Source organism: Solanum stenotomum, chromosome 5 (assembly GCF_019186545.1).
Source record: "Solanum stenotomum isolate F172 chromosome 5, ASM1918654v1, whole genome shotgun sequence".
NCBI lineage: Eukaryota > Viridiplantae > Streptophyta > Magnoliopsida > Solanales > Solanaceae > Solanum > Solanum stenotomum.
The window spans coordinates 4,633,940-4,646,369 of NC_064286.1; the positions used below are offsets into that span (position 1 = coordinate 4,633,940).

General features: G+C 33.5%; 1 protein-coding gene across 1 annotated transcript; it reads right to left on the reverse strand.

The window, feature by feature from the left end:
- Positions 1-8,464: 8,464 nt before the first annotated feature.
- On the reverse strand, positions 8,465-9,078 carry LOC125866258 (glutaredoxin-C9-like). The gene has a single exon (XM_049546600.1). The coding sequence runs from the start codon at positions 9,025-9,027 to the stop codon at positions 8,581-8,583; it is 447 nt and encodes a 148-aa protein (XP_049402557.1). The 5' UTR covers positions 9,028-9,078; the 3' UTR covers positions 8,465-8,580.
- Between the last annotated feature and the right edge of the window lie 3,352 nt (positions 9,079-12,430).

The window sequence follows — 12,430 nt, forward strand, 5'->3', positions numbered from 1 at the left end:
GTTATTTATGTTTACTATAAATATTTGTATTTTAGGAGAATTCTGAGAAGGAAAAATATTATTATGTCTTTATATCTGGAGATTTGTCCACTCCATACGGACATTGTTATTGGTTAATGCAGTGTTTAAGATTCTTGCACTTTATTTAACCAGTAAAGTTTCATTTTCATTTCATATCAGTTTCTATCATTTTGGTATCAGAGCAGACTGATCCAATATGGTTAATACCAGATCTTCTACTTCGCAATCACAAGAAGACGTTCCCAGTGTTGAAACCCTTGTGCAATAACTATATGTTATTGCTTCAAAATTAAACACAATTGATTCATTGGAAGCAAATGTTGCTTCACTGAAAGTCCAGACTAGTCACATTTAAACAGAGGAAACTAATTATCGAACTCGTAGCAAAGGAAAAAGTACAAATATTTGGCAAGAAGAGGAATAAGATATCGATAATACAGGGTGGCCAAGAAATCCTCCCCGGAGGCCATACACGAAGATGGACTTTCCCAAATTTGAAGGAGGAGACCCTAGGGGTTGGATTTTGAAGGCAGAAAAATATTTCTGCTACTATCAAACTCTAGATGAACACAAAGTTGACATTGCTGCTATGTATCTGGAAGATGATGCGCTTGATCTCTTCTCTTGGATCAATCGTGAACGAACTTTGCTCTATTGGGAAGAACTTGTTAAAGCATTGCAAGAAAATTATGGGCTTGCAGAGTTTCAAAATTCGAACGAGCATTTGTGTAGCATTCGCCAAACTGGTTCAATACATGAGTACTGTCAAGAATTTGCAAAACGTTCATGTAGAGTCACAGACTGGCCAAATCACTATCTCTTGGGGGTTTTCATGAATGGGATTATAGAAGAACTCAAATCAAATGTGAGAATTCATAAGCCTAGAACTGTTTATAAAGCCATGAGCCTTGCAATGGAATTTGATCAAAAAGTTAGTTCTAATCGAGGGCATAAGTCTCAATGGTCAAATCTGTCACGATCCAACACAATCCAAATTGGTTCTGCACGTGATGTTCCTTACCAATCAGTAGGCAACCAACACGTATCACGAACCAATCCAAATTCTGCACAGATGTCTCCTCGTCCTTCTCTGAATCGTGCTTGGGAGATAGAGAAGCAGAATCACATAGCTAAAGGACTCTGTTTTAGGTGTAATGAAAAATTTGCACCAGGTCATCGTTGCAAGACAACATCTCTCACTCTTATGGAGGCAAATGACAACATTGAAGGGGGTGAATCTGGAGAACAAATGTCAAGTGACATTATTGATAAAGATGCAGGTACAAATGACCTTGCTGAAATTTCATTCCACGCCTTTCTAGGTAACACAACAGGCACAACAATAAAACTTCAAGGGACCTTAAATGGACGCAATGTGCTGCTTCTGGTTGATAGTGGGTCATCCCACAATTTTATCTCGAAAAAAATTGTTGAAGAATTACAGTTACCTGCTCAAGTTGTGCCCTATTTTGGAGTTCATATTGGCAATAGAGATATCATACGTTGCAATCGTTTGTGCCAAAATCTTGTTGTGAAATTCCTTGGATTAACTATTGATCAAGATTTTTATCCTTTCTCTATTGGAAGAGCATATTTGGTGCTTGGAATTAAGTGGCTTGCTTCTTTAAATACAGTTCAAGCAAATTGGAATGAGATGTTTTTTATTTTTAATTTAAATGGGAAGCGATATAAACTTCAAGGGGTTCCACAAGAATCAAATGCACCAATTGTTTTTCAGTATTTCTCCAAGTAGGCAAATACTTCAGGTAGTTCTCTACCTATTGATATTCAAAGCTTGCTTCATAAGTTTGAATCAATTTTTGAAGAACCCAATGCCCTACTACCTTTTCGTCAACACATTCATTCTATCCCTTTGATTCCTAACTCAAGACCACCCAACATTCGTTCGTATCGTTATCCGTATTTCAAAAAATCAGAACTTGAAAATCAAGTTTCTGAATTACTCCAAAAGGGTTTTATAAGGTCAAGTACCAGTTCATTTGCTAGAGAGCCGATGCAAAAGTAGTCCTTTACGCTCCCTTGGTCCTTGCCGTATGTGCTTGACGGCCCCCCGCCCCTTGCTTCTGTTGAATGAATAGAGGGTTCAGGTGAGAGAGGGGTCATCGGGCTATTGCAGAGTGAAGGAAGTTGCTACTAGATCACTCCAGTGCTTCGGGTACTAAGGACCCCTGTCCTTCTCGTTAAGAAAAAGGACAATGCATGGCATATGTGCATTGATTATAGAGGTCTCAACCAAATCATTATTCCAGATAAGTACCCTATTCCAAATATTGATGAGCTTCTGGATGAATTGCATGGAGAAACTATTTTTTCGAAGATTGATTTGCGTTCTGGTTACCACCAGATACGTGTCGATCCAGCCGACATTCATAAAACTGTTTTTCGTACTCACTTTGGACATTATGAGTTTACTGTTATGCCCTTTGGTCTCACTAATGCTCATTCGACGTTTCAATGTCCTATGAATGATTTGTTCAGACCACATCTGCGCAAATTCATTCTTGTATTCTTTGACGACATCTTAGTGTACAGTCAGACCTTTGAGCAACATATCAGTCACTTGGAATTTGCTCTCCAACTTTTGAGAGACAATTGTTACTATGCCAAAACTTCTAAATGCTCATTTGGGCAAGTCCACATTTCTCTTCTGGGTCATGTGATTTCAGAAAAAGAGGTTGGTGTTGATTGGGATAAAGTTCAAGCTGTCTTATACTGGCCAATACCAATTAATGTGAAGAAGTTACGTGGATTTCTTGGGTTAACAGGTTATTATCGCAGATTTGTGAAGGGTTTTGGAATGATGGCTCTACCACTCACTGAACTTACCAAGAAAAATGTTTTTCAATAGTCGAACTCAACTTCTAAAGCAAGCTCTAATAACTGTTCCAGTACTACAACTTCCAAATTTCACTCAACCATTTGTGGTGGAATGTGATGCTTCTTCAGAAGGAATATGGGCTATTCTTCTTTAGGATGACCATCCTATTTCTTATTTTAGTAAGGGACTTTCTTTTTCCAGTCGTTTGAAGTTTACTTATGACCGCGAATTGCTTGCTCTTGTTTTAGCTTTGTAGAAATGGAAACACTATCTCTTGGGCAATTATTTTTATGTCCGAACAGATCATTGCAGCCTCAAGTATCTCCTTTCTCAGCGTATTACTACTAATGAGCAGCAAAGATTATTAATGAAATTGCTTTCCTTCGACTTCACAATTGTTTATAAAGCTGGGAAAGACAATTTGAGAGTTGATTCTTTTTCAAGGAGGCCATTAAATGTTGAATTTCTGGCTCTTGCTATTCCTGTGCCGATGGATTTTTCCAATTGGCAAAATTCTCTCCAAGCAAATACATATACTCGTGAGATTATTCAAGTTATTCACCATGATCCTTCCTTACAACCAGATTTTCATCTTGTGGATCGAAAACTTTATTTCAAGAAAAGGTTGGTCGTTCCGGATCAATCTTCCATTCGACAAAAGCTTCTCTCAGAGTCTCATGATACACCTACTGCTGGGCATGGAGGATATTTAAAAACCTTGAAGCGCCTTTCCTCCAACTTTTCTGGCCAAGGATGAAGCATGATGTTAAGATCTTTGTTCAGAACTGTTTGGTTTGTCAACAAGCCAAATACCAAGCTCTAGCACCTGCTGGACTTTTACAACCCTTGCCTATACCTGAAAGTATTTGGGAAGACGTCTCACTTGATTTCATTGTAGGACTTCCTAAATCTGATGGTTTTGATACAATTTTGGTTGTCGTTGATCGTCTCAGCAAGTATTCTCATTTCATCCCACTTTCTCATCCATATACTGCCAAGATTGTTGCTAAGGTTTTTTGCAGAGAAATTGTGCATCTTCATGGCATTCCTCGGTCAATTCTATCTGATTCGGATGTTATCTTTCTTAGTGCTTTTTAGTAGGAGCTTTTTCGACTTAGCCAAACAAGGCTAAGAATGGGTACCTCTTACCACCCACAATTTGATGGATAACTAGAGATAGTTAACAGATGCTTGGAATCATATTTACAATGCTTTGTTATGGAGCAGCCTCGTACATGGAGTCAATATCTACCATGGGCAGAATTTTCTTTTAACACGGGTTTCCACTCATCCACAAAAACTACCCCATTCAAAGTTGTTTATGGTAGGGACCCTCCATTCATTTCTCCTTATGTTCATGGAGAAACGCGCATTGCTGAACTTGAAGAACAACTTTTGAATCGTGATGCCATGCTGAAAATTCTCAAGGATAAACTTTTAAAGGCTCAAACTCGAATGAAACAGCAAGCTAATTCTCATCGTCGAGATGCTACCTTTCAAGTTGGAGATTCTGTCTTTCTACGTGTTCAGCCTTATCGTCAACATTCTTTGGCCATCGTAGGTGCGAAAAATTGTCACCTCAATTTTTTGGACCATATAAAATTGTACGGTGTGCTGGACCTGTAGCTTATGAACTGGAGCTTCCTACTTTCTCCAAAGTACTTCCGATTTTTCATGTATCTTTGCTTCGCCCAGCTCATGGTCAGCAAGTTGTTATACCACCAACCCCTCTTCCTCTTAATAAAGATTAGGAACTCAGCATATCTCCTGCTAAGATTCTTGCACATCGATGGGTTAAAGAAGCTGGTTCTTCTTCTTTGGAACTGCTCATTCACTGGGTTGACCATCTGCTTGAAGAAGCTAGTTGGGAAAACTATGATCTCCTTGCAGATCAGTTTCCTTCTTTTCGCCTTGAGGACAAGGCAACTTTTCAGAAAGGATGCACTGATACGAATGCTCCTTTAAGGACTTACTCTAGAAGAAAATATAGGCGAGCAACATATGGAGATAATATATCTTAGTTTATCTGTCTTACTTTCTTTGTATTAAGTAGGATAAAATATATAAGCAATAATTATCTATAGTAGTTATAAAGTAGAAGTTATTACCAGCAGGCAGCAACAGTTATTTACAACAGTAATTGTTTCTATCTATCTGTTAGGAGTTATTTATGTTTACTATAAATATTTGTATTTTAGGAGAATTCTGGGAAGGAAAAATATTATTATGTCTTTATATCTGGAGATTTGTCCACTCCATACGGATATTGTTATTGGTTAATGCAGTGTTTAAGATTCTTGCAGTTTATTTAACCAGTAAAGTTTCATTTTCATATCAGTTTCTATCAGATTGCCATAGTTTTTCATGGTTTTATTTTGTTGTTAACTCAAATGCTTGTGTTGGATGGTTATGGCCAATCTCATTGTATGACACTCAACCATGCTTTTTCTCTGTTTCTATGTTTGATGTGTGCCCATATTTGTGTTTTTCTTTTTAATCTGTGTTGAGTGGCAGGAGCGGACCCACAGTGGTTCAAGTGGGTTCAATTGAACCCACTTCATCAAAAAAATTTGTATTTTACATATATAAATTAATTGTAAGTTCGTTCATATAACTAAAATGAACCCACTCTTTACACAATGAATGGCGTGGATCAGTGGTGAATGCGTTCATTTACGTGCCATGAACCCAAGTTCGAACCTCAGTAAAGGCATAACTTTTTGTTCTTTTTTGTATTTTCTTGATACTTTTCCTTTTTAAAATTAACTAACAAATGTAGACTATTATAGATCTATCATGTGAATTTCTTCATACTTTTCCTTTTTAAAATTAACTAATAAATGTAGACTATTATAGACCTAGACTAGTTCATGTGAAATAACAACAGTAATATTCTAAATTTATTAGTTAAGTTTTTTTTATTATTATTATGTTTGTATTTGTAAAATTGTCAATAATTTAGACAATAAGTTCATAGTTTTAAATATTCTCTCAGATCCATATTACTTTATCATTTTCTTTTTTACATGCATATTAAGAAATCATTAAGAAGAAAATAATTTTACTAATTCACCCCTTAAAAACTTCTTGCGAATTTTACAAATAAATGTGAACACTTTCAAAAAGAATTAATTACAAGGATAATATATGAAAATTTTGATTAATGCTTTATTGATTTAGTAAGGTGGACAACTAATTTTAGTAAAATAAACAATTATTATGAAACGGATGAGTAGTACTTAGTTTTAATTTTTGAAGTATACAAAATTATGTATTTATTTTCCTTTTTACTTGGTATACACGAAAGTTAGGATAGTGCATTTTTATTTATTTATTATTTTACTAATTTTTATTTATTTATGGTTTTCAAAATTGTTATAGTTTTAGTCTTATATATATGAGTAATAAGTAGCTTGTTAAATTGAAAATATGTGGAAAATTTTCTTGTAAGTAGATAAAAATTTAATAGAGTATATTTTTGTTAGGACTATCATCTCAAAATAACTTGTTAAGGATATAATTAAAAAAAACTGATAATTATTATTATTGATTGCTGCCATGATTATTTGTAACTTGAACCCACTTGAACAAAATTCTAGGTCCGCCACTGTTGAGTGGTTTATGAAGAGGTATATCCAGAAGGGACACACTTCATGATTCCTTGGTTTGAAAGACCAGTCATATATGATGTTCGTGCACGACCCCATCTTGTGGAGAGCACTTCGGGAAGTCGTGACCTCCAGATGGTAAATTTTTCTCTGAATACTTGTTTCCTCCCCTCCCTAAGGACTTAAAGAGAAAAAAGAAAGAAATCAAAATAGGGGAAAAGATGGTAAACATTTGTAACAATTGCAAAGTAATGAAGGACAATTTTGGTGATAGATGATGTTCTGATTTTATCCTAGGGACGGAAAGCTTGAATTCTTAGAAGTAGAGGATTTAACAGTCTTTTTTGGTTTTTCCTTTTTATTACACAAGTAAAAGTTGGTCTTAGGGTGCTCACTCGTCCAGTTTCAGACCAACTAAACTACATAAATCGTTTTCAGCTAATAATTTTTTTTTCTGTTTTATGTTGTACCTATCATATTTTTGGGGGAAAGGAGGTGGGAGAAGAGGGAACATTACGAAGCAGTAGTATTTACTTCCTATTTGTTGTTCTGCAGGGAGAAGCTAAGAGTGCTCAGCTGATTGGTCAAGCTGTTGCCAACAATATATCCAGCATTTATCGCTCTTAGGAAGATCGAAGCAGCCAGAGAAATCGCCCAGACTATTTCACACGCAGCAAACAAGGTGTACTTGAGTGCCGATGATCTGTTGCTTAACCTTCAGGACTTCAACTTGGACACTACAAGAAAGTGACTTGGATAGCGCAACTGATTGATGTTTCAACTTTCAATATTTTGTTTTCCTGCTAGCCTATCGCCCCTTTCATGCTTACATAGTGACTACTTGATAGATGGTTTTCTTAGTTATTTGAACTCTTGAACATGGAAACATTGCATGAGAAACTATTGTGAAAGTAAAGACCAGTGTCTGATCTGACATGACCAAGCTTTATCAGTTTTATAAATGTATGCAATTAGTATATTGACAATCATGTAAGATCTGTCTGTTTTTAGCCCCTTATTTCTGTTGCTTCTGGGAAAAAAACTAAGATTCTAGCAATAAAGATACAATGAATAGATTTTGACAATCATATAGCATCTCTGTTTTAATTGTGATTTCAGTTACTACTGCTTGTTCTTATGCTTAGGTTATCACACATTATTGTGTTATGGTATTGTTTTCTTGCATACTATGCAATGCTTCTTCTAATATTTGTTGTCTTCCTTTCATATGTTATTTGATATGAGTCACTTGAATCGAGTTTTTTTTTTTTTTGGAAATATTTTCTTTACCTCCATGAGTTGGGGGTTAGTTTTGTGTACACTCTACTTTTTAGATTCAATGTGTGGGTTTTTGCTAGCTTTGTTATTGTTGGTGTAGTAATTATACAGTTGGTGAATACTCAATATACACTGATTAAAGGAAGATATAAAAGAATGTAATGGAAACTAATGTCTTGTATTTATTTTAATTTGTTTATTTGGTTTTTGACTTGGTACGAAGTGTAAGAGTGTAAAGAATAACTTTTGAACGAATCAATAATCAGTCATTTCTCAACTAGTCTCTTGACCTGCCTAAATTCAGCCCAACAATACCATTTACCACCTATCCTGAATATATCGCCTCTTTTTTTTTTATGCCCCCTACTTTTTTCCACTAAAGGCAAAATAATATTAAACTAACTTAATATTTTTTCATAAAAAAATTATATGGCAAAAAATAATAAATAAGATTACCCAGTTGTTATTTCGAGGCACTAAATTCAAACAGATGAACCATGCTATTTAACTGATGGAGATTCTCATTTTTGAATATTTAAATCTAATTTTCATAATAATTATTAAAAAGTATAAAATAATGAGTTGATAATTTAATTTAGCTTCAAAAGACCAATCAAATAAACACTTGAATCGAAAAGTATCGCATAAATTGAGACATCAGAGAAAGTAATAATATTGTATTTCAAGACAAGCCATGAGTTCGCCTAGAGGTACGTAACTCGTCAAGAGCCAAGCGCGACTCATGAAAATATATCTCGATACAAATCTTTTCATTAAAAATAAAATGAAAATATAATATCGTAATTAAATTGTTACAAAATATATATATAAAAATCATAGCCACAAGGCCCCTGCATTTTTCAAAATAGGACACAATTCACCACTAATATGAGCTTCCATAATCCGATCCAATCCTCCGAACAACTCTCCTCCGATAAACACCGCCGGCAACAGCGATGAAACACTCCGATCCTCTCTCCGATCACCGACACCGACAATTTTTCCGATATCCTCTAGCTCCGTTATCGCCTCATTTTCGTATTTTTCTTCAATGTCGTACATAACGGGGTTCGCTCCTAGACATTGAAGTAAACGCTTGATGACGTGGCTCATACAACAGCCACGTTGTCTAAAAACTATAACGGCGTTTTCCGCTACTATTTTCTTGAAATTCCCTTTAGAGTAATTGATTTGATTGATCATTAGAGATGAAGATTTGTTTAGAGTTGTGGAATTTGTTGGGAAAAAATTCCATGATTTGTATGGAAGTGCATCTTGCATTGTGAAAAAAAGAAGAAATTTTGTAGGTATGAGATTTTTTTTTTTCTTAGGATTGACTATGATTGTGTTGAGGAAATATAGGAAATGAAATAGATATGTATATATAGAAGTAGGATCTTTAAAAAGTCAAACTTTATTTGTATATGGTGGTTTACATTACCTCACAACAATAAATGGAAGACACATGTATTTGATTTATATCTTTTCATACATGAGCAAATGTTGAGGGGGGATATAGTACGAGTTTGACATAATCTATTAATTTCGGTTCAAATTCTAAATATATGTATAGAGAAAAAGGATAAATGATTATAACAAACTCAATAAGATTTTATAAGTCGAGTTGAGAAGAATAGAAAGTATATATATAGAGAGTCTGTTTCTAAAAAATCATCGATTAAAATTCACAAATAACTATTTTATAGACTTTGTAACTGAAAAATAGTGACAATTTTTCAAAAATAGAATCGAAAAGCGACCAGTAAATACTATTTTTATGCTATAGAATTAACTAAATATACACAAAAATTAAATCTAAAACTTATTTTTCTAGTTTTTAACGTATTTCTAAACTTTAGAACCTATAAAATTTACATTACATTTGTGTTGGCTTTCACACACATATTAATCATATGTTTTGAAAATATATTTTATTACTATTTAAAATAAATATAATTATATAAATACTGAGTACGAATAAATATTTTTGTGTATAAAATATAAATAAAATATAGGGAGGTGGTGGCCTAGGGGGTTGTAAATTAGCGTCAACGGTCGTTACGCCAACTTACGCGTAACATGATATATGGCTTACGCAAAATTATGTCATGAATAGGCTAATGCTTACATATAAAGTTGGTACTCCATGAGGCATTTTTTTGGGTTCTTTAAATATTTTTTCTCGTTTCACACTTGTGTTTCGTATTTCCGTATTAGAGTCTGATTATTTAAATTCATGCTAAAAAGTTCACATTGGGGGTAGAACATTTCTTAATAAAGATGATTTTTTATCTAGAGAGATTCAAACTTGAAACCTCTGGAGTTAATGATAAAAGAATACTTATCACTCTATCACAACTTTGATTTTTGGGTTCATTCAACATTTATATTAAATATACGTTTCCATTCCAAAACGCCCCCCACAATTAGTTCACGTGATATATATCGCGATAGGTTCAAAATTTTGAAGTATACGAGTTTTTTCAAATTAAAGATATAAATTTCGTTGGAATATGTGTTAAAGAGGAATCAAACACTCATCAATAAGGATATCAAAATCTAAGCAAGATTTATTTTTACTGGTGGACCAAGAAATTAACAATTCTATTACTTAGTTCTTAACAAATAATTTTTACATATTTGATAAAAAATTTAATATAAATATAAATTCAATATAAAAATGATTGTGTATTCAAATTCTAGATTCGTTTTTGCGTCACAATGCACTTGCGCAAGATTTGCAGTGGAATAAGTAGGCATAAAAAAAGTAGAAACAAATCGTGCTTTGACTTTGACTGATATGATTAGTGTCTACTCCACTTAATCATCATATTCTATAATTTAATTAGTTTTACTTCAAACTTTACAATATAATGGATTATGCTTCATCATTCTTGCTGTTAACCATTTCCTATATTTTCTCCTTTTTATTTTGATTTAGTAGGCATAGTAAGTAAATAATTTTTGAAAAGCATTAAACATATAGTCACCCTATAAGCCTGTCAGTCAATGAAGGGACCGGGACGCTATGTATTTTCTTTATTTTGACCGTAGATATGATCAATGTCATTGAGCTTTGATACTCTAAAATAGTAATCGAAATTTGCTTATTTTTTTTGTGCGTTATCAGAGTTTGGGCTTTTCTTATTTCACTATATGGAGCGAATCGAACAAAGAGCATATAAGGACAAATAGTTGATTTGAAAAATGGTATGATCTTACTTATTTAAAGGAGACTTCATTCTGAAATGAAATAATTGATAGAATTCGATATTTTATAAAAAAATTGATCGAGATCATAAAATCCTTCCCCCCTAATATGAGTTCGGAACCAAAATAAGCCACAAAAACATAAAAGTGACCAAAATAAGCCACTACTTTTGTAAGTAACTAAAATAGGCTTAGTGGAAGAAAAAGTTCCACTTTATCTGATATTCTAAACGTTTTCCGTTAGTCTCATAACGTGTATGTTTTAATATATAACGGAACTATTTCCTACACTTTATAAAATGGAACTATTTCTTACACTTTATAAAGTGTAAGTTTTTCTTACACTTTGTAAAGTGGAACTTTTTCTTCCACTTTATAAAGTGGAAGAAAATATTCCACTTTATAAAAAGTTACTTTACCTTTTCACTTTCTTCTTCTCCCCTTTCACTTTCATAGCTTCCAAACTTCACTTGAAGATTAACATAACAGTTGATGGTCCCAATCCGACAATTGAAGCAGCCCTACACTAAAAAATCAAAATCTTGAAAGATTGGAGTAGCACAACCCGACAACATAACAATCCGACCCTACAAATTATACAAATTAGGTAATTTTTTTCCATCTCATAATTTCATTACTTTAAAATGATGCCTTATACAGTATGCATTCAATTTCTAATTATTGAGTTAGAAAAAAGTCTTTAATTCGAAATAGACAAAATGAATTACATTGTTGGATTGGTATTGCAAACAAGAGAACATGTCATTAGCAAGAGACTAAATCCCTAGCTAACTTACAAAATTAGCTAACATCATTTTTGCTAGGAAAATGACCGTAGCAACCTTTTGTAGCTAATACACTCTTAGCTAAAATTTTGCTAGGAAAAACGTTGTTAGCCTAGCTAATTTAGCTAGAATATTTTTTCGAAGAAACATATCCAAGCAAATAATAGCTACGATTATTCCCTAGGTAACTTCATAGCAAACAACTCTCTTTTGCTTGGATATTTTTTAAGCTAATATGTAAACATCCTAGCTTTTTCTTGGCTTGATTTGTTATGTTTTTATGATCCCTAGCTTACTTTTAGAAGCAACCAAAATTACTTAAATTTCACATATCATGAAATAAATAATTGAATCCATTCAAATTACACTAATTCATTAACTATACTTGTGCATTTATTTGCTCAACCATTTCAAAATGGTATGTCCTTCAGAAATGAATAACATGTATACAAATAAAATCGAACATATCTGAAGTTTAAAAACATAAAATTTAGCTCCATGTCAACTTAAGCTCAAAAACATCAACATAAGCTCCTTGTTGGCATTGTCCTCCAACTTAACGTCTCCAGCTCCATTTGTTGGCATGTTTCTTCAAATTTAATGTCTCCTTATAGTACTTCAATACCAATTCATCCCTTGGTGTAGAAATCCCATCAACCTTCTCCTTAATAAGTTTTTTATAAATGTGT

What these genes read in the sequence shown, in the direction of transcription:
- LOC125866258 (XM_049546600.1), bottom strand. Translation starts at nt 9,027, where the DNA reads ATGCAAGATGCACTTCCATACAAATCATGGAATTTTTTCCCAACAAAT.